Raw genomic sequence first — 26,099 nt, 5'->3', positions numbered from 1 at the left:
GACGAAAATGAGACTGTACATCATGTTTGTCGGAATGATCTACTATATTGCCTGCAAGACCAATCATGATTATTTGTTCATTCTTTGGTCACCTGCAGCCTAGCCTGACACTCATTTAGGTTCAAGGGTCCTATTTATCATGTTTCCTCTTGAAGCGGGCTATGAATTTGTGTTTACAAGACCTTCCCTGCTAGGTTTTGCATCGCTGTATGGGGTTAGTGTTTCCATGGAATGGTGACTGAGCATGACTTTCCTAGTCACAAGGATAGGAAGTAATGAGGACTTGCTCTTTGTCCAGATCCATGCAGGGTCCTGCCAAGTGATTATTTCCTTCGCCGTTTGTCCAAATGACATGCAATGCACTGCTGTGCTATCAGGCGTTGGCAAGGAGACGGCTAACAATCTAAAGCTTGGCACCAAACAAGTCCCCTGGGAAGATGGCCCGTTGACTCACTCTGTCTGCCTCAGGGCTGCCGGATTGGAGCTGAGCACTTGCTGTGTGCGTCACTCTGAGGACACATGTGGATTCCAGCATCTCTGCATGGGGCCATAGGCCGCCTCATTCTGCTGTTAACTCCAAAGGAGCTAGTCTTGTTTACTGACCGAGACTTCCGCATATATGTATTGACAAGCCAGGGTACTTATTGAATGTATGCATCTTATACATTGATCCCCAAAGGAAACTCAGAATAACATTGATTGCAAAGAATCATGAATCCACATGATTGTAGAAGATCAGGCTATTAGGGTCACAGATTAAAGGTACCTGTACTGAGAAGCTAAACTGATGACCTCCTTGGAAAAACAATTCCCTGACCACTTCTGACCACAATATTTTCCTTGTCACTGACCCAGAACAAGCATACAGCTAGTGAGTCCACATAACATCCTGACAGTAAGTATTAAGCTAGGCAATGACAGACAATGGGGGGATGTACTAAAACTGGTGCACAAAGAATCGGGTGCAGCTGGGCATTGTAACCAATCAGCTTCTAGATTTTATTGTCAAAACTTAATTAAACTTAGAAGCTGATTGAATACTATGCATATCTGCACTAGATTCTGTGTGCACTAGGTTTAGTAAACCCACCCAATGTATTTTCTTAGCCGAGATTTACTTAAATTTGGAATAATGACATTATGATATATAGGGCTAGAAGTCCCTAGTTACTGCTCGTAATACACATACAATGTTCAATAAATACACAGACCGTTTTTCATATTAGGATATCAATAAAAACTTTGCATTTTAACACAATTGCAAATGAACCCCCTTGTGAGCCTGCCCGGTTTTAAAATAAAACCTGGGAATGTATTTCCTTGTATCATAGTGTTACTTTAAAGTGGTTGTAAACCCTTACAACACACTTTGACCTACAGGTAAGCCTAGATTAAGGCTTACCTGTAGGTCCAAGAAATATCTCCTACACGGTTTAGGAGATATTTGCCAGAAGACAAGCACAGCTGTCTACGGCGCATGCGCCGTAGACAGCGGCGTGCAGGCGCACTGAGCGCGGCATCGTCAACAGGACTGACGTCATCGCGGCTTCGCCAAATGACAGCGGCGGAGCAGCGAGACCCCACCGAGAAGATGGAGGCTCCGGACTACAGGGGACATCGGTGACATCGCTGGCTCCTGTGTCAGGTAAGTGACACATAATGGACTACTATGCAATGCATAGTAGTCCATTATGCTTTGCCTTTGCAGGGAATGAAAGAGGAAGTAAACTCATCAGGGTTTACTTCCTCTTTAACCACTTCAATACAGGACATTTATACACCCTTCCTTCCCAGACCAATTTTTAGCCTTCAGCACTCTCACAATTTGAATGCCAATTACTCAGTCATGCAACACTTTAACCAAACAAAATTCGTATCATTTTCTTCATATAAATAGAGCTTTCTTTTGGTGGTATTTAATCACCACTGTATTTTTTTTTGTGCGACATAAGTGAAAATACTGTGAAAATTTAAAAAAATAAAATAATAAATAATTAGTTTCTATAATAAAACTTTGCAAATAAGTAATTTTTGTTCATAAATTTGGGCCAAAATTTATACGGCTACATCTCTTTGGTAAAAATAACCCACATTATTGGATATTATTTAGTCTCTGTGAAAGTTATAGAGTCTACAATCTATGGTGCAAATCATTGAAAATGTATCACACCTGATGCACTGACGGCCAATCTCATTTCTTGAGGCCCTGAAATGTCAGGAAAGTACAAATACTCCCCAAATGACCCCTTTTTGAAAAGTAGACAGTCCAAGGTATTTAGCAAGAGGCATGGTGAGTTTTTTGAAGTTGTAATTTTTTCCCACAATTTTGGGGAAAATTAAGAATTTTTATTTTGTTCACAAAATTGTCATAATAACAAGTTATTTCTCACACACAGCATATGCATACTTCCAATTACACCCCAAAATACATTCTGATACTCCTCCTGAGTATGGTGATACCACATGTGTGTGGCTTTTACACAGCCTGCCCACACAGAGAGGTCCAACATGCAGGGAGAACCATCAGGGGTTCTAGGAGCATAAATTACACCTCTAATTTCCTAACGACCTATTACAATTTGAAGGCCCTGGGGCACCAGGACAATGGAATTACCCACAAAATTACCCAATTTTTGAAAGCAAACACCCCAACGTCTATTCTATGAGGCATAATGAGTCTTTTGAACGGTTCATTTTTTTACACAACTCTTTAGAAAACGTAGAAAGAAAATGAAAATCTTTTTTTTTTTTTACACAAAGTTGTCAATTTATAAGATATTTCTAACACATAGCATGTATATAGCAAAAATTACACCCCAAAACACATTCTACTACTCGTCCTGAGTATGGGGATACCACATGTGTGAGACTTTTACACAGCCAGTACACATAGAGAGGGACAACATTGAAGTAGTAACTTCAGGCATTCTAGGAGCATAAATTACACATCTCATGTCATTCCTACCCATCAAACTTTTTAAGGTCCTGGTGCACCAGAACAGTGGAATTACCCACAAAATGACCCCATTTTGGAAAGCAAACACCCCAACGTATATTCTATGAGGCATGGGCTGCAGATAGGTACTTGGGTACTCTGTTGAGCTGGAGAGAAGTACTCAGGTACTCTGATGGCCTGGTGACAGGTACTCGGGTACTCTGATGGCCTGGTGACAGGTACTCGGGTACTCTGATGGCCTGGCGACAGGTACTTGGGAACTCTGATGGCCTGGTGACAGGTACTCAGGTAATCTGATGGGCTACAGATAGGTACTGGGGTACTCTGATGGGCTGGTGACTGGTACTGGGGTACTCTGATGGGTGCTTACAGGTACTTAGATGGGCAGTGACAGGTACTCAGATGGGCTGTGACAGGTACTCAGGTGGGCTGTGACAGGTACTCCGGTACTCTGATGGCCTGATGACAGGTACTCGGGTATTCTGGTGACCTGGTGACAGGTACTCAGGTAATCTGATGGGCTACAGACTCGGGTACCCTGATGGGTGCTGAAAGGTACTTAGATGGGTAGTGACAGGTACTCATATGGGCTGTGACAGGTACTCAGATGGGCTGTGACAGGTACTCAGATGGACTGTGACAGGTACTCGGGTACTTGGGTACTCAGATAAACTGTGACAGGTACTTGGGTGCTCAGATGGACTGTGACAGGTACTCGGGTACTCAGATGAACTGTGACAGGTTCTCAGGTACTTGGGTACTCAGATGGACTGGTACAGGTACCCGGGTACTCAGATGGACTGTGACAGGTACTCAGGGGCTCGGGTACTCATATGAACTGTAACAGGTACTCAGATGAACTGTGATAGGTACTCAGATGGGCTATGACAGGTACTCAGGTACTTGGGTACTCAGATATACTGTGACAGGTACTCGGGTACTCAGATGGGCTTTGACAGGTACTCGGGTACTCAGATGGGCTTTGACAGGTACTCAGATACTCAGATGGGCTATGACAGGTACTCAGGTACTTAGGGTACTCAGATATACTGTGACAGGTACTCAGGTACTCAGATGGGCTGTAACAGGTACTCAGGTGCTCAGATATACTGTGACAGGTATACCAAAGGCAAAGTTATAGATAAAGTGGAGAGGGATTAGAACACTGGCCAGTTTTTATTGCTGTTTGCGTCCCCATTTGGGAGATTCACTCTCTCTAGCTGTCCTGTTTACTATGATCACTGAAAATTAAAACAATTTCCAATTTTTTGGGTGGTCCCCAGGACAGGATAAGGTGAAATCTTCTAGCAGGGATTTTCTCTCACTTCCTGTCCCATAGCCAGAAAACCCCTGTGAGGGAATTCCTAATCGTCATCAGAGTCGCCATAACTAAGAATCCTCAATGGACACTGGTGGCAAAAAAATAAAAATAAGAAAAAGGGAAAAATAAGTGTTTCCTTTAGTTTTATTTTAAATCTGAACGGTATTACTGCAGAATACTTGGAGGCAGGGGTTAGGACCCTTTTTGGATGACCCTGTCCTGTTCCCTGTTTGGATTGGAACCTTTCTCCGGGCAGTTAGTATAAAAGAAATAGGAGAAATCTCTGACATATAAGAAAAAGGGGCATCTAGAGTTTTCCCTTTGGAGGGCCCTGTTTGGATCAGGGGCGGATCCGTGGTGGTCAACGGGGCAATTGCTCCACCCAAGGAATATTACCAACTCCCAAGTCTCTCTCTCACTGTTCAGAATCAGCAGCAGCGCCAGTGCCAACCCTCCTGTTGTTGCACCACCGCGCCGCTGGCATGGACTCTCACTGGATGCTAACGCCTGCCTGGCATCTAGCAGCCAGTGACGTTGCGTCCGAGCCGAGGAGGAGGAGGTCCCAGCTCTCAGAGCGGAGCGGAGGAGGACAGCTTCAGTGCGACAGGAGTGAGGGAAGGGAACTTCCATGGCTGTATTGAGGTGAGAGGATTGTATGCACTATGCATGCCACCTTTCCTGAACATATGCAAACAGCATTGAAATAAAAGGGTATGTGAATTACAGATCTGAAAGTACTGTAGGTGTAATGATTGTAGGAGTTGTTCCGCTATCCCTATACACCAAACATGGACACTTTATGCCTAGCAGAAACATTACAAGTGGAAAAAGACCCACATATTAATAACACTGTGAATTTTTTATCATAGCTGGCCTGTTGGACTCTAACAACTTCTCCATGTGCAACCAAGCTTTTGCAGATTTTTTTTATGATTGTGCACTGCATAAAATAGGTGTTGTCAGATATTACATTTTCTATAATCCTCCAGGAATAAATTACACATATTAGTTTTAGAGGCTAGGTGAGAACTGTACACTAAAGCAAGTCATAGATTATACAAAATTATACACAATAGGTGGAAGGAAAGAAAATTGCTTGATTCCCCCATCAACACAGTTAGTGTTGATAGGAGAATTGCTCCCTCATCGCTATTGTGTTCTGCCGGAGGGGAGCCTTTCAGGTCGGCAGAACACAATGATCACTGCCAGTGACTATAACCGCCGGCAATGATTGCATGCAAAAAAATCTGCTTATTAAGCTTACAGTTCACACTTTTTAGATTGTCCTAGTCCAGGACTTGACACGCAATAACTGGCATCTTTCCAAAGGAGTTACATCACCTTTCCCATGTTGTCTTCATTTCTGATCAGCACTCTAATCACTGAGCATGCTGGGTTTGGCATTATAGATTGCCATCATCACCTGTACAGCTCATTCCTCTTTTGTCACAAATATGAACACAAGAAGCAGAAGTGAGCCCATAAGCTTACACTTTACACCTTTTAGATTGCCCTAGTCCAGGACATGGCACATTTTAACTGGCATCTGTGCACACATAAACTGGAAGACATGCGGGTGAATCTTGTTTCCCGAAAGGCTGCAGCAGGAAGAAATTCATAAACTAAAATTCAGTAGAAATCTAAATTTCTGTCTGTCAAAGTCTTTGACCTCTGCTGCAATTTGCTACACTGGACAGACTGAACAAGTACCAGGTAGCCTGTGGTGTGGAACCCCTCTGTGTAAGATCCATTTCTTTGTTAAATGAAGGGCATTTCCTGAGACTGGCATGGGTTATGTTGTTTCTGTGTCAATAAACTGTTGGAAAGGAAGATCTTACAGGACATTCTTTACTGTGGAGAAAGGTCTGGATTCTCACTGCAGGATGGTGGGCCTGGTGTGTGCATTGGGAAAAATGATGGTGGAGACTTGCCTGAAGGTGGAAAGCAGGTAATTGTGGATGAGCTGTCCAAGCTGGTGGTGGGTTATGCAGTTTTCAAAAGTTTGGCATGTGTGCTGGGGGCTTTGTGGTTCGAGATCCTGCCTGCAGACATGATGGAAAAAGACTTTGGCACATTTCGAGTGAAGGTAGCTGGCCTGTGCTTTGAGTAGGCTGATGGGATGTTGGAGATGTTGGCAGTGTTGTGTGCACCAAGCACATATTTTACCCTGAAAAAGGGTTAGGGTTGGAAGCTAATCGGGTTGTCCCTGTTGCAAAAATACATGGTACTCAAAAGTGTGGGTAGACTATAGGATGGCATTCCCTTACTTGCCCACAGGGTTGTTCGGCTGGTTGAGGAAGACAGGCAACAAATATATCATATGGCCGTAAAGGGATTACTTGCGAGTACCCAAAACCTTTCTCTCCCTTCAAGGGAACAAGTGTACTACAAGGGAGTTCAAAAGGTGTTATGAAGAGTTGAGATAATGACATCACCTGTACACGGACAATTGTCAAAAGTAATGGGACGCCTGTCTTAACACAAACTTGAACTTTAGTGGTATCCCAGTATCATGCCCTATACACACGGTTGGACATTCCGCCGACAAAACCCGTCAGATTTTTTCAGACAGATTTTGGCCCAAACTTATCTTGCATACACACGGTCGCAAAAAGTTGTTGGAAAATCCGAACGTTCAGAACGAGGTGATGTAGAACACGTACGACGGGACTATAAACTGGCCAGTAGCCAATAGCTTTTGTCTTGTAATTTATTCTGAGCATGTGTGGCACTTTGTCTGTCGAAATTGTCTGCACACGATCAGAATTTAAATGATTGGATTTTGTTGTCGGAAAATTTTAGATTCTGCTCTCAAACTTTGTGTGTCGGAAATACCGACGGAAAAAGTCAGATGGAGCCCACACACGATCGGATTTTCCAACAACAAGATCCGATCGCACATTTTCCGTCAGAAAGTCTGACCGTGTGTACAGGGCATTAGTCTGTAAGGTTCAATATTGAGCTGGCCCACCCATTACAGCTATAACTGCTCCAACTCTTCTGGGAAGGCTGTCCACAAGGTTTAGGAGTGTGTCTATGGGAATGTTAGACTATTCTTCCAGAAACGCATTTGTGGGGATAGGCACTGATGTTGAATGAGAAGGCATCCCAAAGGTGTTCTTTCTGGTTGAAGTGCAGGCCAGTCAAGTTCCTCCACCCCAAACCCACTCACCCATGTCTTTATGGACCTTGCTTTGTGCACTGGTGTGCAGTCGTGTTGGAACAGGAAGGGGCCATCTCTAAACTGTTCTCACAAAGTTGGGAACATGAAATTGTCCAAAATGTCTTGGTATGCTGAAGCCTTAAGTGTTCCCTTCACTGGAACTAAGGGGCCAAGCCCATCCCATGTTATTTACCATGGTGTATAAGTCCACATGTGTGACTCTATAATAGTCTGCTCAGATGTGATAAGGAGGAAATGCTCAGCATAGAAAATGCTGCCAGCACTGCTCCACAAAACCCCTAGCTGCATTGGGGACATGGACAGAAGGTGGAGATAGAGAGCAGCAGGATCAACAGGGCCGCTGATAGGGCAGTACAGTCAGCCCTGTTGTACTGGGCCCGCCCCCATCAGCTCCACAGGGGGGCCCGGTCAGCTTTACAGTTAATTTCTGCAAATTAAAAACTAGAGCTTTCTAAACTAAGTTCTCCCCCACTAATACTTGCTTAGAGAAAGAGGGGGGGTTGTAATTACATTTTGCTGGGCCCCATCTGTTCTACAGAGGGGCCCAGAGGGTGAGCACAGCGCTTGGACTATTTTTCTTTTTTCGGGCGCATGTACATAAAGCTTCACTGCATATTGCTCTGCTAGTTAAATAGATCCGGCTGCCACTGCCTTCCCTGGCGGAGTGATAATACAAGGCTCCACTTAGCTCCGCCTCCCATGCCGACTGCCGAGACTGAGGTGAGGCGACAGGCAGCTCAGTGGATGAGAGGGAGCAAGAACCTGGAGGACAGCATGGCTGGACCTGCACTGCAGAGTGAGTGGACAACAGCAGATAGAATCCTCACTGTCTCGCGTAGGTAGGCTTACACACTGTCACACAGCATAGCAGGTCATGATTATCAGCATTATGATACTCATGCAGGCAGCACAGTCAGCATGTGCTCTGTCATGGATCTGTCAGTGTGTCATATTGCTGTTTGGTGCTTACTTTGTTATTGCTGTATGCTATTGCAGGGTTAAAGTTTGTAACACACAGTTAACAAAGTCAGCACCCAAAAGCCATGTGACACTGACAGATCCATGACAGAGCACATGCTGACTGTGCTACCTCTGTAATTTCCATAATTCTGATAATCATAAAATGCTGTGAGATGCTACTTTACACTTTCCTTGGGGGGGCAGTAAACATGTGCCTCCCAATCACCCCCCTTTAACCACTTTCTGTCCAGCAATGTACTGGTACATTGCTGGATTGGAAGGGTGATGTCTTGGTCATGGCTGCAGCAGCAATGATCAGGATATTATTTTTTAGCCCCAAACAGTCTACACAAAGTAAAAGTAATCTTAGTGGCTAAGAAGCCCCTGGATTACTTTTGCAGGCAGTGGAAGGGGGTTTCACCACCGTTGCTCTCCCGTTCAATCAGGGGTCCCATTAAGGATGTGGGCAGCAACATCCAGTTCCTGGGATACAGTGAGAGGAGCTGATGATGTGCTTCCTACTTACATGGTCTCATATAAGCAAGCCATTACTGGCTTAAACAAACATCTGATCAAATCGATCTTTGTTTGATCAACTGCTTTGGAGGCCAGAGGAAAGACCTCTCCAGAAGGATGACCTGTCACTGCCCTATGCTATCAGAAGGGAGGTTGTTCATAAAAGAGATACAAAAGGAAATTAAAGATACAGTGTACATTTTTTTTGTAATAAAATAAAATTGAAAACATTATTAAACTGCCTCTGTCCCCCTGTATTCATGCACAATAATGAACACGTGTGCATATGTAAACGGTGACAAATCTGCAGAGGTTGGGTCAGGTGAGGAGCCTAGAAAGGGGTCGAGGGCGGGGTTAAAGGGGGCCCAGTCGGGTAGGCTGTACGGGGCCCCATGATTTCTAACAGCGGCCCTGAGGATCAACCAGGTTTTTTGCAGGATACAGAAAACAAATCTCATAGTGACTGAGTAAGTATGAACAGCATGTATTACAGCATTTATTGATAGTTTTTTATAATGTGGGTTTAGTGATACTTTAAATAACATTTTCAAGACTGATGCCAAGTTTTAAACAGTATTTGTAAATGCTTTGTCTTGTAAAAATGTATTGTACTATAGATTTCCTGGATAGTATAATAGGCTGCTAAGCACTTCATACTATTTTCCTGGCTGTCATGTCAATCCCTTTGGCAACAATGCTTTTTGAGTAACTTATATGGAAAAACTGTGAAGATTTACTATACTTGGTGCACATTTATTCCAGTACAGAGATTCATAATGCCAAGCAATTAGCATTTTCATTTCAAATGCAGAGTTTAGCTATGTAAACTCTTGCATGTCTTTCAGCAAAGTTTCCTTTAAATACTTTGTATGCTTTAAAGTCTACATAGGGGGTGATGGTACAGAAAATTAGAAAATGAATTGTACTCCAGGAGTGTAGAAAAATATACAGCTCTGGCTACATTAGTAACCTCCACTCCGTTGTCTTTCGCAATAATTCCTTTTTGTCATTAGATATTCTCAGTCTTTTGGGTTGAATGATGTGCAGCATTATTCAACTCTGAAGACTGAGGACACCCTGTAAGAGTGAGAGACATTATTTGGACAGGACACCTAAAAGGACGTCATCCTGCACTCATAATGATGCAGAATGCAACACTGATGTCATCACTTCAGTGCCACTCTTTGCATTATTGAGGACTGCCCAGTGCTGAAGAAATGTTGAATAGGAAGAGGACACTGCATGTCATGTGACCATCCTGAAGACACTAGGAGAAAGTAAGTAAGGATTCAAATGAAAGCATAAAATACATAGCATAGCATAGCATTTCAAGGGGAGGGTTGGAGGCTGAAAGGCAGGAAGGTGAAGTCCGGAGTTGGACTTTAGGCTTGGGGACCTCTGTTTCTATTGTGGTATGCGATATTTCCCATCACTTCCAATTTTCATCACCACCTGAAACATGAGGGATCTCTCCAAGGAGGCCATGGACAGCAGTAAAAATAAATCAGAAGTTCCAACTGTTTTTAACTCTGACTTCTAATTAAAGTTGATTTTATTGCTGCCTGTCACTCCATTGGAGAAGTCCCCCTTAGTCCTGTCCAATCACCATCTAGCACCAATACCTGAAGTAAGGGGAAAACCAATGCAAACTAAAATATTTGGTTGGAGCTACTTTAATGAAAATGCATTAAATTGGATGTAAACCCCATTTTTTTTTTAATTAAGGCTTGTAACTTGTACAGTATAGGATTCCATGTAATCTGTGCCCAGTCTTGCCCCAAAGAGTTAATACAGCTCTGAGCAATCCTCCTATCTTTTTTCAGTGAGGTAAAAATGGACAGACAGAGAAATACCAGTCAGTTCTTCCCCGTGCTGTGAGTGAAGGGTGATTTACATATCTCATGCACAAGCCTTAGAGAGGCATTATGTGTAAATCCCATCCCCCCTCCTTTCATCCTATGTAGACTGCAGAGAATGTGCACATGCACAGTAGTAACATGGGGCCATGAGCGCGCTCTGCTTCTTCACAGAATGCGCTCTGCCACTTCTGTGCATGCACTTTAGTCTTCCCTGGTGCGAGGCTCGTCCTCGCAACGCTGGCTGGCCAGGGGAGTGTAGTGGTGGGCAGAGGAGTCCTCTGATATCACGACTCCACCCACCGAGCCCAGGACAGCAGATCTGCCAACAGATTCGGGAATATTGCTGGGCTCCACTAAGCTGAATCATGACAGGTAAGGATACATGCAGGAGGCATGTATATCCTTCTAGATATGCCCTATGTTATTAAATTAAAAACAATGACAGTGGCTTTACATCCACTTTAAGCAAAATAGCTCATACACAACAGTGTGATTGAAACCTGTAATTTCTTGATCCATATTTTCACTATATTATTTAGTGCACCCATAAATTGATTGTAAGGGTAAGAGTGGCCCCAAACCTGCTCTTCTCCTCCCCACATCTGATAACCCCTTCAGAGAAGTGCTTTCCCGAGGGGGTTACCTTGCCAGCATGCTCCAGAGTCCAGCATTTGCGTCTATGGACACAGAATCCTGGACTCGACCCCACCCCCGGCCCCCGCGTAATTGTTTCTTATTGACAGCAGTAGGAGCCAATGGCTGCGGTGCTATCAATCTATCCATTCAAGAGCTGGGAGCCTGCGGAGAGAGACAGCGCATCACCGGCGACTGAATGAAGGGGTTCAGGTAAGTAAAATGGGGGGGGGCGGCTTGGGGGCCGGTGACTGCCATTTAAGGTAATAGGGGCAATGCTGCATGCACTAGTTGTATTAGCACAAAACAGAGTACATGCACTGATGCGTACAACATGTGTCCGTATTTTCCCCAAAGAGCAATATTTTCCATTTAACCCTACAGTCAGATTTAACATGTGTCTTTTTTGGAAGTATTTTCTATTGGCTCCAGGTCAGCTTCGCCGGAAACATTAGTAGATCTTTCTGTTCACCATGCTAAGCTTAACCACACACCTCTGTGACCACCGCCACCTTTGCTTTCTGGATGTGAAGTGCCTGTCAGGTCACACGCAGAGAGCCGTTCCCTGACCCTCCCTCCCCAGGGGAGACAGACGCCCAGGGAACGCAGTGAACTTGTTCCCAGGGACGCATCGGATCCAGACAGGCAGGTTTTGCTTTCATCCTGTGTCGGTTCAGTAAAAGCCTCAATTAACTGCACATTAATTATTAAATCTGAACAATGCAGTCCTGGGATCCAGGAGCCAGATTCTGTTACCTAGTGTGCGGATGAGAGATTGGTAGCGGTCAAGATAAAAACAGTTTATCTTCTTCCATAATGCCTTAAACCAAATACAAAAATGTGGCTGAGTTACCTTCTGTCTTAAATCACTGGGTACAGGAGCTTTAGATACACTTGACCAGATTTCTGCACTAAGCTTTACATTTTCTGGCAAAGATTATGTAAACTAAGGTGCCCTCCACTACTTGGACTATGGAAGTGAAGTCACTACAAGTGTTTTTTACAGTTGAGATCTAAGTAAAGAACTGGTAGCTTTTGTCACCGGTCTCCAGGAGTTAAATTAGTGCTAAGGGTTAGGTCAGTTTTAGGATTATGGGTATTCCAACATTAAAAGAAAACTGCTTTTTATTTTAGTAATGCACAGTATATAATGTTATGTTTCTAAAGCAATGTTTTATATACATATTTTTTATATTGAACAGTTCCAAGGTTAGCTACGGCACTCTATGTTTGAAGTAAATGCCCAGGTACTCACCCACAAAGAAATCCATATAAATCCAAAACTGGTTTAAAGGCACTCATGGGTCTTGGAGAGGAAGAAGATGAAAAATAGCAGTGTTTTTATTGACAACATTTCGATGAAGCCCAGTCCATCTTTCCCAAGTCTCGAGAAAGATGGACTGAGCTTCATAGAAAAGTTGACAATAAAAGCACTGCTGTTTTTGATCTTCTGCCTCTCCAAGACCCATGGGTGCCTCTAAACCGGTTTTGGATTTATATTGTTTTTTTAGATTTATATCAATTCTTTGTTTTGCAAATAATTATGTAATATGGGGTGCACCCTTAAGACAGGATTTTTTTTTTTTTTTAAAGTGAACAGCAGAGATGGTTTACTTTCAGACTCTTTCTGACAGAAACTCCATAGGGCCTCAACTGATCAAGGCAGGCAAGGAGGAAAATGGATATGTTTATTTGCATTGTCTGCACATTTTCACTTGAGCTATTGGACTCTGTAAAGCACAGGGCTAAAAATAGATATGTAAGCGTGCTTGTTTTTATACAAAATATTCAAATGCAAAATGTAATATTTTTGGCAAAAAAACAAGAAAACAATAATTTGGCAAGCACCTTCCTAATATGCTTATTTTTCAAAAGCTAAGTGGTGATCCTCCCATTGGTCTCATTATAACTCGATTTCTGGTGTAGAACTGACAGAGCTATACAGCTGCTACTGAAACAGCTAATCCCCTAAGTGTTGTCGGCACCCTGAAGCTGCACAGCTTCATTAATTAGGCATTATCTCTGGGACATCAGAAGGCTTCCTCTAGTGTCTGGCTTCAATAACGTGTGTGGAGTGAAAGATGATGGTGATACCTCCAGTCTTGACATCAGTCATCTTTCAAATTTCTACACACCACTGACAGAGGAAGTGGCCAGAGCAGAGATTAAGAGGTCACATGACCAAAGAAAAAAAGATGTAGTAAAAGTTATGTTTTGGACACATTTTTTTTCTTTAAACAGCAGAGAGTGTGCAAACAAAAAGATAAACCATTTGGTCTGTTAGTTACATATTGCTTAAACATCCACCTTTAGGCCCAGTACACATGGACCAAATGTCAGGTGGCATTGGCTGTTTCAATAGAAACTAACCAACAGCTCGTGTGTACTGGAGTAATTTGGGCCATGTGTACATTCATCCAGTGAGTACAGTTGGAACCAATGGCTGAGAGTGCTGACCAGAGTGTTCTGGAGGGGGGGGGGGGCACCCCCCTGTCAGAACACAATAGAACAGCAGGGGAGATCACTGTACTGACATTGGATAGTTAGTACAGTAGCTCCTCCTGAGCTGTCAGGTTTGTTTTTTTTGTTCAGTCCTGCTGGGTTGAACGAATAAAAAAAAACTACTGGTGTGTAGGAGGCTTTAGCTGGATTTGAAGAGGGAATTAGGGTGCAACGACAAAGGGAAAAATCCACAGGTAGCAATCCAGAGTACATAGAGACACCACCTGCAGAATCACAGATCAGCATTATGACATAACCTCGGGTAAGTCCAGAGCAGCACCACAGTACAAAAAACAGTGAGTTCAGGGACATGGGGCTACAATCTGAGCACAGCAGGGCACAACAGGGTTAATCACAGGGAACATTACACAGGGCAGCGATCACAGTGTACAATTCACAGGTTAGCAATGTCAGGGCACAGTTCGCAGGGCAGTAATCCAACAGCAGTATATCCAGGGTACATTTCACTGGGCAGTGATCCAAGGGCAGCAATTCCAGGGTAAAGTTTACATGCCAGTGATCAGAGGGCAGCAATCACAGGACAAAATTCTGAGGGCGAGAGCAGGAATGCACGGGGAAGGGGCAGAGGAGAGAAAGATCCCAACTGCAATCACGGGTCCTCACAGGTTTCTGCAGCAAGGTGCTCACAAAAGAAGAAAGAACCCTCTGCCTCCCCCAAGGTATAAATGTTTGAGCCAAAGAGCGATGCTGTAGCTCAGGAAATCATATGCATGGCATCAGGTTGCCCTGGCAAAATGCTCATCCCTTACTGATGCAGCTGCATCTGGAGTGTGACCCGAGGCAAACTTTGTCTCACCGGACACTGGTGCCTGGAGGGAGGAAGTGTGCGGTTGGTATAAGGGAGAGGCGGTAGCTGTATGTGAGGCATTGGGGAAGAAAGGGTAATCAGACTGCATGTCTCCCCCACATGATAATGGGTTTGGGCGGTGGGAGATGTGCGGGGAACAGAGGGACACAGGTTGCTTGTGACAACCCTCTTATTGAAGACATAACCCATCAACATTTTGGTTCTGGTTTCCGTGCCAATACTGAATGAGTAAGTTGTATGGTTGTAAGGTCAAGCTCCACTTCAAGAGGTGACTGTTATCCTCAGAGACCCTATTAAGGCAGGTACTGTAAGTGGGTTGTGGTAAGTGAGGATGGTAAATTCTTGTCCATATAGGTATGGTTGTTGTTTTTTTTTTCAATGCACATACAAGGGCCAGGCATGGTATTTCTAAGATGCCGTGAGCCAAATCCTAGTCCAGCAGCTTCCTGCTAAGGAAATCTATGGGATACACCTCCCCCTCCTTATGTACCTGGATGAGAACAGTCCCAAATCCATAGTTGTAGGCATCAGTCTGTACGAGGAACCTTCATTTGTAGTTTGGTGCTGCTAGGACAGGGTTGCGGGTGGGGGCATCTTTTAGCCCTTCGTAGCACATTTGGCAGGCCGGGGTCCAAGTCCCCACCCTGGGCATGGTCTTCTTAATGAGGTCTGTCAGCTGCTTAGTGATCAGGGAAAAGTGAGGAATAGTAGTAGAAATACCCTGAAAACTAGGACTTATCTGTATGGTTGGTAGCCACTGTAGACCGCAAGGAAGTTGGACCCTGCTGGATCTCGATGATAATGCTATTTTTAGCCAACTATATGTGAGTGCATTACTATTTACCTCATTTTGTTTTTTATTATGAATTATTATTATTGGTGTGCTCTCTTTCCTCTCTATCTTTTGTTCTGTCAGCTGAGTTCCTATACCCATTGGAAGTACTGGAGAGATTACTGTCTGCTGAACATTCTGTTGAGTGCTTATTTGATGTGCAGTACCCAATTACTATAGGTATGAGTGCATTACCTCATTACTTTCACCCCTTTATGGTATTTTTTCACTATATTTATTCAATGGCATTTTCTCTATTGTCATTTTTTTCTTTTTATATTTACATAAGCCAATAGAAGGCCCACGTTAGTCTCTTTTACGTTTGTATCTTCTCTTGATGTCCTGTCATGTAAATGTTGTGGGTGAGGTGCAAGAGTTGGGCCCTAAACCAATGGGGAAATGGCTTGCGTCCAGAAAACCATTTACCTGCATTATTGCTTTGCAAGCTTCCTGGTTGGTCATCCCTACCCTTGCCCAAAAACTTGTCAAAGTGGGCTCAGAGGCTAAGTACTTCCTAAACTGGTCCTGATCCCAGGTTACTCTGCTAGTAGTGGAAACGGAGGAAGGTTCACTCCCCATCATTTGCAGGTTTTTGTCCACTGGCAGGGGATCAACTTTTCTCCTATCAGCTCCTTCATAGGCTTGGCTGTGTGTGACTGCTCCAACAATGTGGCATCTGAGGTCACATAACTTCCAAGGAGTTCATCCGCCCTCAGTCCTGTCATCACTCCCACACTGCAGTGTTTGGGTCCTAGCCCACAGTCCAGGTCGATGGTAACCAAGAGATGAAGCGCTTGGTGCCCTTGGCTAACTGTATTGCTATACAGGAGTCCAGCTCCTAGATGTGCCATTTGTAGGTCCACAATCGTGGGAAATACCCCTCAGTCCTGAAAACCTATACCCTTATGTCAATCCACAACAACCTATTGCAAATGTTTCTCCCAGGTTGTTGCTGTGGAGATCATTGTAGGTTTCAGGCTGAATACTTTGGGCAGTGCATTTCCCTCTGAGATGGGGTCACTCCAGTCTGCAGGAGAGGGTGGCAGGTCCTCTGCAGCTTGGTACACGTCTACATGTCATAGTAGCTTTGGAGAGCCAATGTGTCTGTCTTCTTGGTGGGACAGCTAGCCTGGTAGTAGCCAATTTGCCTGCAGCTAAAGCAAAGTATTTCCCTGGTAGGCCTTGAGACCCCCAGTGCCAGAGCAAATGAGGCAGGGGCACTAACTGTCGTCTAAAACCTAAACTCTAAATCTAGGTCTTCTTTAACTAACTAGGGAAGTCTTATGCCTTGTACACACGGTCAGACATTCCGACCACAAAATCCGTCTGATTTTTTCCAACGGATTTTGTCCGAAACTTGTGTTGCATACACACGGTCGCACAAAGTTGTTGGAATTTCTGATCGTTAAGAACACGGTGACGTAAAACGCGTACGATGGGGCTTTTTGGCTTCCGAAAGGGAAGTTCAGCACCACATGCGGCACCCTTTGGGCTCCCTCTGCCGATCTCGTGTTTATCGAGTGTTCATAGAAGTTTGGTTAGAGACGATTCTCGCTTTTCAGACTTGTGCTTCAGATCATTACTGCTCTACAGTTTGTGCTTGTTGGTGCATATCTGCTTATCAGTGCGTGTAGTCAGTTCTCATTTGTTTGTCATTGCGACCTATATTTATATAGTACGCTTTGATTTTCAGTGCTTATTGTCTGCTCATTTCTGGTTTTCAGTTCGTTCTTTCAGGCCTTGCTGTTTTTTGCTTTCTGTTAGTTAGTCCATTCTGACCAGCTGACTGTTTTGAAGCCATGTTGCGTGTACGTACTCGTCGTAGAGTTCATGCTGTGCAGGGGCTTGGTGTTGGGCTTTTAGCTTTGACCCAAGCACAGTCCATGAACAGGGCGAGGAGGAGTTCATGAAGCAAGAATTGGTTGCTCCTGCGTGACCAATTCTCGCACATGCCTTTACTTCGTGAGATCCGGGAGAATAATCCTGATGATTTTGGGAACCATCTCAGGATGACGGACCCCATTTTTAACGACTTGTTGGCTTTGCTGACCCCTTATATCAGCAGGCAGGATACCTGCATGCGGCAAGCCATCACTCCGGAGCAGAGACTAGTTGCCACATTGTGGTACTTGGCGACAGGGAGAAGCCTTCAGGACCTCAAGTTCTCTACAGGGATCGCCCCCCAGGCTCTGGGGATCATTATTCCAGAGACCTGTTCGGCCATCATTCAGGTCCTGCAGAAGGACTATATTAAGGTAAGATTTCTCCTTTAACATCACATTCTATGCATTTAATGTTTGCTAATGTATTGTATTTCTTTCATCGTTCCATAATTACCATGATTGGAATATTCTGTAATATGCGGTGCCCCTCTGTCCTCCTCATGCATGCTGTAAGCTTTTAAACTTCCTTTTTTGTCCTTCATGCATATTTGCCTTCACTAACTTCCCTAGCATGCTTTTCTAGGCCCATAAACACCTATAGCCTAGTCACTTAGCAATGTATTTTGTCAGCTCCATAGTAGTGCTTTCTCCTAATCACCCCCTAAAATGTGTACAAATGTTATGTGTGTCCTTAAATTCATGCAGAGTGCCAGAGGCTTTTTTTTTGGTGGGCCCAACTTATTACTAATCCTAATAACATACTAATCCTCTATCTGCTGACTTTGCCAAACCCAATACACACTATACCTACCTATTTTGTAGTCAGATTTATTGATGAATTCACCAAAGCATGTAGTGCAAGGGCCTGCCAGAATACTTTCAAATGCTACTGTTTAAAGTTTTTTCTCCTATTATTATCTTGATAGGTAATAGCAGAATGTAAAAATGTGCTTCCATTTATTCATTGTTTTTTTTTGGATTATGAGTGGGCTGCCAATAGTGTAAGTAAGGAGGGGCTGGCCAAAGTATCACACATTATTTATGTATTCAGCTCTCAATGAAGTGGAGAGGGTTACCTGTCCAAAACATCCCCCCCCCCCTAATTTTTTGCAATGAGCCATCAGATGGGGTGAGGCATCTGATAAGGGGACCTTATACTTTTGGCTTTAAATACTCATTTCCAAAAATTTTATACTGATCTTGGCCAAAAATGTTTGTGTCTAATCTGCTTGCAATGTTGATATGAAAAATGACACATTTTTTTTTCTTGTTTGACTCCACAGTTTCCTTCAACGCCACAGGAATGGCAGACTGTGGCCTCCCACTTTGCCACCCATTGGGACTTTGCCAATTGTGGAGGTGCAATTGATGGGAAACACTTCCACATCGTCCCACCCCCCAACTCAGGGTCCTACTATTATAATTACAAGGGGTATAATAGCATCTTTGTCATGGATGAAGCGTTTGCACTAGGGGACATCTTATGCGGCCATTCCCGACGAGGACCCTCCCCCCAGACCAGAGGGTTTTTAATCACCGGCTGGCCAGAGCCAGAAGAGTGGTGGAGAACACTTTTGGGATAATGGCCAGTCGGCTATTTTTGACACCCATCCACATGGCGAATATAAACTGAACCATATAGTGCTTTCCTGCTGCATTCTGCACAATTTAAAAAAAAAGTACTCTACAAACGATCTGGCCTCAGTTGGGCCTCACGCAGACTTTACCAAACTTGCGAACTTGACGGCACTTGAAGCTGGCTGTCCTGGCTTGCCCCCCCCAAAGTGCCCGCGAGGTCAGAAACAGATACACAGAGTACTTTGCGGGTAGGGGGGCCATTGATATGCCAGACAATGTCTGAGAGGCATTTTTTAAATAAATTTCACTTTCAAACTGCAATAATTATTGTTTTCATTTACTGCTTGGGTTTGTTTTAGGTGTCTTCTAGCTTTTTTGTTTATTTTTTGTTCCTTTTTCTTCAACAGTGCAAAACAAATTTCTGGGCGAGATGAGGTGATAGTCTGTTCTTCAGATAATACTATTATGTTGTGGGTCTGCTAAACACACACCTTGTTTTTGTTGTTAATGTATGTAGTGCATTACTGACAAAAATATTCCTAATTTTCAAGAACCATGACAGAAATGTGTGGAGTCATGAAAATAGCGTGATTGGGGCAAATTAAAAAGCACTGTGGGTGTTATTTACTAAAGGTAAATCTACTACCCTGTTTCCCCTAAAATAAGACCTAGCGTGATTGTCGGTGTTGGCTGCAATATAAGCCCTACCACCCAAATAAGCTACTCTGTTTCCTCAAAAATAAGCCCTACCCTGAAAAGAAGACCTACAAGGACTTTAACTAGGGCTTATTTGGGGGGGTAGGGCTTTTATTGCAGCTATCACCGAAAATCACACTAGGTCTTATTTTAGGGGAAACAGGGTATGCACTACAAGTGCACTGCAAAAGTGCACCTGAAACTGCACTTGGAGTGCAAAGTGTATTTGCCTTTAGTAAATAACACCCATTGCCACAGAAAACAACAACTTTACTACAAACACTGCATTTGCGCATTGAAAAAGGAAGCGTTGATAAATAAACTTTTTACTCAAAGCACATTCACATGTGCGTTTATAAAAGGGTTTTACAACAAACCAACATATTTGGTGTATATAACATTATTTTTGGTAACATTTATATAACTTGCCGTTTTTGAGGAAACAGGCATGTATCAAAGCATAACATACAGAACTGAGGAACTTACAAAGTTCAACTTTGAAAAGTGAAGACAATATTAGACATGAGTATGATATTGATATCACCTTCATCACATGGGGTGTCACCCCTGTAAAAGCCAAATTTGGAAGATGCACACAAATTGTGATTCAAACTGGGAATTTTCCTTCTGATCCCATGCCTAATGTCAACATGTGCTATCTCCCATCATGGGGGATCAATGTACGTGTTTTGGGGGTGCAACCCCTTCATCTCAGCCACTTTAGTAGCAAGGAAGGGGTTGCACCCACAAAACACGTACATTGATCCCCCGTGATGGGAGATAGCACCTGTTTACACACTGGGGCTGATTTACATACGGTTTGCGCCATGAGTTGCGGCGCACGCCGATGCGCAACGGCCATTTTCGTATTCACAAACCATTTGCAACAATAACACAGCGCAATTCCCCATTTTCTATGATATTTCCGGCGCACAGGAGGCGGCGATCGGTGCGCTGCTATAGACATGGCGCACGGCATCTTCAATTCAGAATTTAAAGAAGGTGGAAGCGCCACTATTATGGGGGTGATGTGTGTGATGTGAGGAAGTATAGTTATAACTGTCCAAGTAACACATGTGCCCAAAATAGAATGGAAAAGTAACTTCCTCTGAACAAGCCTGCTGCGCCTGCAAATACACTTAGAAATGCGCAAAGTCAATTTATGCACTGGGCACACGCAAGAGGCATTTGCGCACGTTCAAATGCTTTGGTTCACTGCACTAGCAAAATCTTAGTAAATGTCAAGCCATGTAGATGCATTTGCATAAGTTGAACGGGCGCACCTCTGTTTTTTTTTTTTTTTTAGGCTATTTGCACACAGGTCATGTTAGCATTAAGAAAAAAAAAATTAAGAAGAGAAAATGCGTGGGGGTCCCCCGAAATTCCATACCAGGCCCTTCAGGTCTGGTATGGATTTTAAAGGGAACCCTGCCCCCAAAAAAAAATGTAATGGGGTCCCCCTCAAAATCCATACCAGACCCTTATCCGAGCACGCAACCTGGCAGGCAGCAGGAAAAAAGGGGGGTGAGAGAGCCCCCCCCTCCTGAACCGTACCAGGCCACATGTCCTCAACATTGGGAGGGTGCTTTGGGGTACCCCCAAAGCACCTTGTCCCCACGTTGATGAGGACAAGGTCCTCATTCCCACAACCCAGTGTTCTCGCCCGGCATCTTCCTCCACAGCGTCTCTTCTTCCTCGCTTCATTCTCGGGCCGCTCCACGCAATGGGAGGCTCCCGCTGTGTGATGCTTCTCTTCTTCTGACACTTATACAACGGAACCTTGCGTCAGAGGGGGCGGGGTCTCCGTTATAGAAGAAGTGTCAGAAGAAGAGAAGTCTAAACAGCTACTGAGTGTCCTTTCCTTTACACTGAATCAAATTTGCATTTCATTATATTACAAACCCCTCTAGACAAACAAAATTCTGACTAGAAATAGGCATGAAAACATCGTATTTGAAGTGGCCGAACAAACGATTGAACCTATGATCATGAAAGTGGCCATTTTAAACTGTACAACACTATAAATAAAAGCACATGGAGCAGTATGCAAGCAATAATAATAATATGAACACACGACAACTACTTACTTTTTTGAAGAACTCGCTTGATCCTTCTGTACTGATCGTGCTCCCTCAGTTTCAGGTCAGACCAGCATTTTATAAGTTGATCCTTGGATCATCGTACCCAAAAATTCTTCTGAAGACTCTTCACAAGTTTAGTCATGATCTTGGCCTTTCTGATATTTGGGTTTGGGTAAGGTCCGTACTTCCCATCATAGTCGTTCCTCTTCAATATGTCCAACATCTCTCCAAAAGACATATTTGAGGTCTTAAATCTCCTCCTCGGGGATCGAGACATTTCTGGCTGCGGGCTTTCATCCTCCTCCTCATTACTGGGATAATTAGCGCACACCTGCTGTGTCTCCGCCATGTGCTCTCCCCACTGTGCCAAAAGAGAAGGGGCGGGGAATAGACAAGAAAGAATGTCAGGGGCGGGCGGAGTTTCCCGCATGCGCACTGTATATAAAACGTAACAAGCGCGTGTCGTATGTAGATCTGTGAGCGGAGGAAGGAGGAACTAAATCGCCGATCGTTCGAACTAAGGTACAATTTTAACTTGGTATATCACTATCATAAACTGCTTCTAGATTGCGGCTTATATTGGGACAAGATTAGGAGAGTTTACCCTGACATTGGGGCTTGTCTAGTGTTGTGTCTTGCAGAGAATATGGATGGGTTCAACGGCCACAGTTTCCTCCCCCTATTCATAGACAAGTACAGGGAGCTGCCCTGTCTATGGCAAACGAAACACCTGCATTACAGCAACAAATTAAAGAGGCAGGCAGCAATGGAGAAACTGCTGGAGTTGGTGAAGCCGGTGGTCCCCAGGGCAGACATCACCTATTTAAAAGCGAAAATTGGTGGCCTGAGGAGTACATATCTGAGGGAGCGCAAGAAGGTCCAGGAGTCCATGAGATTTGGAGCTGCAGCAGATGACGTTTATGTCCCCAGGCTGTGGTACTATGACAGGCTGCATTTTCTGTCAGACCAGACTGAGGTCAGGAAATCACTCGCCACTCTTCCTTCCATGTTTCCTTCTACGCTTCGTTCCACCCCTGCTGAGGCTTCCGACGCCCAATCTGGGCCTTCCAGCCAGGCAAGAAGTGGAGGAGCCCAGCTTGAGCCAGGTATAGTATTGTTCTACGTATTTTTGGAGTAAAAATGAATGAGGTTAACTAGATGTGATTATCGATCACTAATTGCTGATTTTATAAAGTCTTTTACATATCAATAGACAGTAGTGGTCAAAATATTTGGGACAAGAATGAAAAATGCTGGGCTCAGAATGATAATCTTTTCTATTTGTTAACATTCAATTTGCAAAAGTCAAGAGCTGAAAATTGTGTGATTGAACCAAAAACTAAAAGTATGTCCCTTTTTCATACACAGGAAGACCTCAGCCAGGAAGAGGGCGTAGAATGTGGCAGCCAGGAGGTGGCTGTGGAATGTGGCAGCCAGGATGTGCACAGGCCTAGGAGTCTGACAGAATCCCAGGTCCCTCCTCTCCGCCTTCCAACCAAAAGGGCTAGAAAGGGGGAGAACGTGGAGGAGTCAGCGCTCAGGCTGATTGGGGAGGCGTCTGCGGTCCTCAAAGCCATCCCCACTCATCAAGAGGCCTTTGCCGCCTTGGCTGCCTGCAAACTGCATGAAATGGAGGAGGGACAATGCCTCATGTGTGAGGAAATAATTTTCCTCACACTAAACAAGGGGGTGAAGGGCCAAATTACACCAAAAACACACCTGTGTGATTTGGATCATACTCCTCCTCCTCCTCCTTCTGCTCCTTCTGCCACACCTCCAACACCACAGCCACAGCCTGGAAGGAAGCATGGAAGGAAGACCAGAAAGTGATGACCTGGGTTCAGTCTGGTCTGACAGAAGATGCAGGCTCTTGTATGACCACAACCTGGGGACATAGATGTCATCTGCTGCTGTTCCTAACCTCCTGGACTTCTGGACCAGACTGTTCTCCCTTAGATATGGACTCCTCAGGCCATCCATTTTTGCCTTTAAATAATTGATGTGTGCCCTGGGGGCCAAAGGCTTCGCCAATTTCACCAGTTTCTCTCGCGTTGCCTCCCTTTTATTTGCTTATGACACCTAATAAAGGTTTTTTTTGTTTAAAGAAATACTTGCCTATGTGTTTTACTTCAAAAAGGACAGTTTATTTGTGAGTAGGCAGGTACATTTCAAAAATAAAAAGTCAAATTAACAAGGGACACCAACACCAAACAACCTCCTCGAGATAAAAAAAATAAAAATAAATAAAAGATAATAATGGTGTTGTGGTAAGTTGACACACTAAACACACCAAAAAAATTACAAAGATGACCAACATTTAAAAAAAAAGGAGATCTTGATTAAAAAAGGCAACCACAAAATGTAAAAAAAAAATGAAAAGATAAAAATCCAAAATGATTCGGGAGATCTGACGAATAAAAATATTCTATTCATGAAATCAGGAAAAAGAATGAAGAAATACATTTGGGAGAAGTCTGTGTGAATATGAGCAGCAAAACAACTTCCTTCTTCTATAATTATAAAGAAAAAGAGAATGCGCTGCATTAAACAATGTTTAACATTGCAGCGTGACGAATGTGCTATATCCATTACGAACGCTAGTTTTACCTGACCGAGCTCTTCCGTCTCATAATTTATTCTGAGCATGCGTGGCACTTTGTCCGTTGGACTAGGCTACACGCGATCGGATTTGACGGGATCGGATCATGTTGTGGAAAATTTGAGATCCAGCTCACAAACTTTGCGCATTGGAAATTCTGACGGAAAAAGTCTGATGGAGCCCACACACGATCATGATCCGATCGCACATTTTTCGTCGGAAATTCTGACCGTGTGTACAAGGCATTATTCTCTATTCACACTTGTGCGACACAAAGTCCCATAATAAGGATATGTATTTCAATGGAAGCCATTCAAATCTATGCAACCTAAAGATGCTTGAAAAAGTCTCCTGCACTATGTTGATACATCTTTCATGCGACTGAGTGACATAGACTGCAATGTAAACTCTCAAAAGTCGCATAAAAGTAGCATCTGAATGTTGTGAATGCGACAGTTGTGCAACAGTTGCCTGAATTTGCAGAAGTCACATGTCTGCTCTTCGACCCCTGCCAAAGTCGCATCCAAGTCCATACAGAGTCGCAAAGTTACATGAAGTCGCAATGGAAAGTCACAATATAAATTGCACAACTTTGGGGTCACACAAGTGTGAATGGAACCTTAGGGAAGCTAGGTAGAGGAATTTACATTTGCATTAACCTGTCAGCTGTAACAAGAACATTAAATAGAGAACTGTTTTAAGGTCTTAAAATTTTAATCAGGTGTGTTGTGTCACATGTTTTGCAGTGGGGGGCAGCAGAGTCTGTTTATAGCACCAGTGTATGGTGGTCATAGATTTAGGTCATGGGATCCAGAAATAGAACAGAATTGGATCCCCCTTGTTACTGCCGATGAATAAATTACAGCCCATTTTTAAGACCCCTACACACTTTACCTAATGTTTCCCCACCTGATTAGAAAAAAATAAACTCCATTCTAATGTTTAAATATTTTTTCATCGTCACATAATTTAGCACATATACTATAGCTGCATATGATAACAAGTAATTAATCTACACAATAACATATTTCATATATATTTAAAATCCTGTTTACAATATTTCAAAGTAGATTCAAATGTTAAATCCATCTCCTTGGATTATGTTGATTATTTTTACAATTTTTTATACCTACAGCAAAAATAAGACTCCACATCAAAAATCATATCGCCTTCCCTTCCAGGAACACCAATAACACTGGGAACAAAAATATCTTTCAAATGAGGTGGCTTGGGAAAAATTCAAGCTGGATGGTCAGCAAGACGGCATCGTAACAACCTCCTTTCTTTAAAATCAGCCAATGTTTGTTAAAAATATGCTTAATCTGTCTATAGTGAGAATGGAGATCAGTAATAAAAGAACATTCAAAATCTCTCTAGGTATCCATATCAATGTTATTTCCGCTATCTTTTCTCTGAATTTATTTATTAACAGTTTGTTATCTTCTCTAAGAATTTATTTATTAAAAGGTCCTTATCCACCACAGCTACTCTTTCCACCTCCTTCATTTGTATAGAAGCATGTACATGTCTTAATAAAACTTTTAATTTGATATAATGTAAAGCTAACTGTAGTCTATTGTTCTTTGGTATAGGCCACTTACGGCTAACAAAAGGCATACCAGTGACCACATGCAACAGGATTGGCAGGCTGGCTACTTAAAAGACAGTAG

General features: G+C 43.4%; 1 protein-coding gene across 1 annotated transcript; it reads left to right on the top strand.

The window, feature by feature from the left end:
• Positions 1–8,137: 8,137 nt before the first annotated feature.
• On the top strand, positions 8,138–25,799 carry LOC143933286 (uncharacterized). The gene is made up of 3 exons (XM_077456166.1): positions 8,138–8,257; positions 15,677–15,772; positions 25,565–25,799. The coding sequence occupies exons 1-3, from the start codon at positions 8,161–8,163 to the stop codon at positions 25,699–25,701; spliced, it is 330 nt and encodes a 109-aa protein (XP_077312292.1). The 5' UTR covers positions 8,138–8,160; the 3' UTR covers positions 25,702–25,799.
• The last annotated feature ends 300 nt before the right edge of the window (positions 25,800–26,099 follow it).

This window comes from Lithobates pipiens, unplaced genomic scaffold, assembly GCF_037356315.1.
Source record: "Lithobates pipiens isolate NorthernLeopardFrog02 unplaced genomic scaffold, aLitPip1_a1.2 Scaffold_27, whole genome shotgun sequence".
Taxonomy (NCBI): domain Eukaryota; kingdom Metazoa; phylum Chordata; class Amphibia; order Anura; family Ranidae; genus Lithobates; species Lithobates pipiens.
Note: the sequence above shows the minus strand (reverse complement) of the source record. Positions and strands in the feature narration are given on the sequence as shown.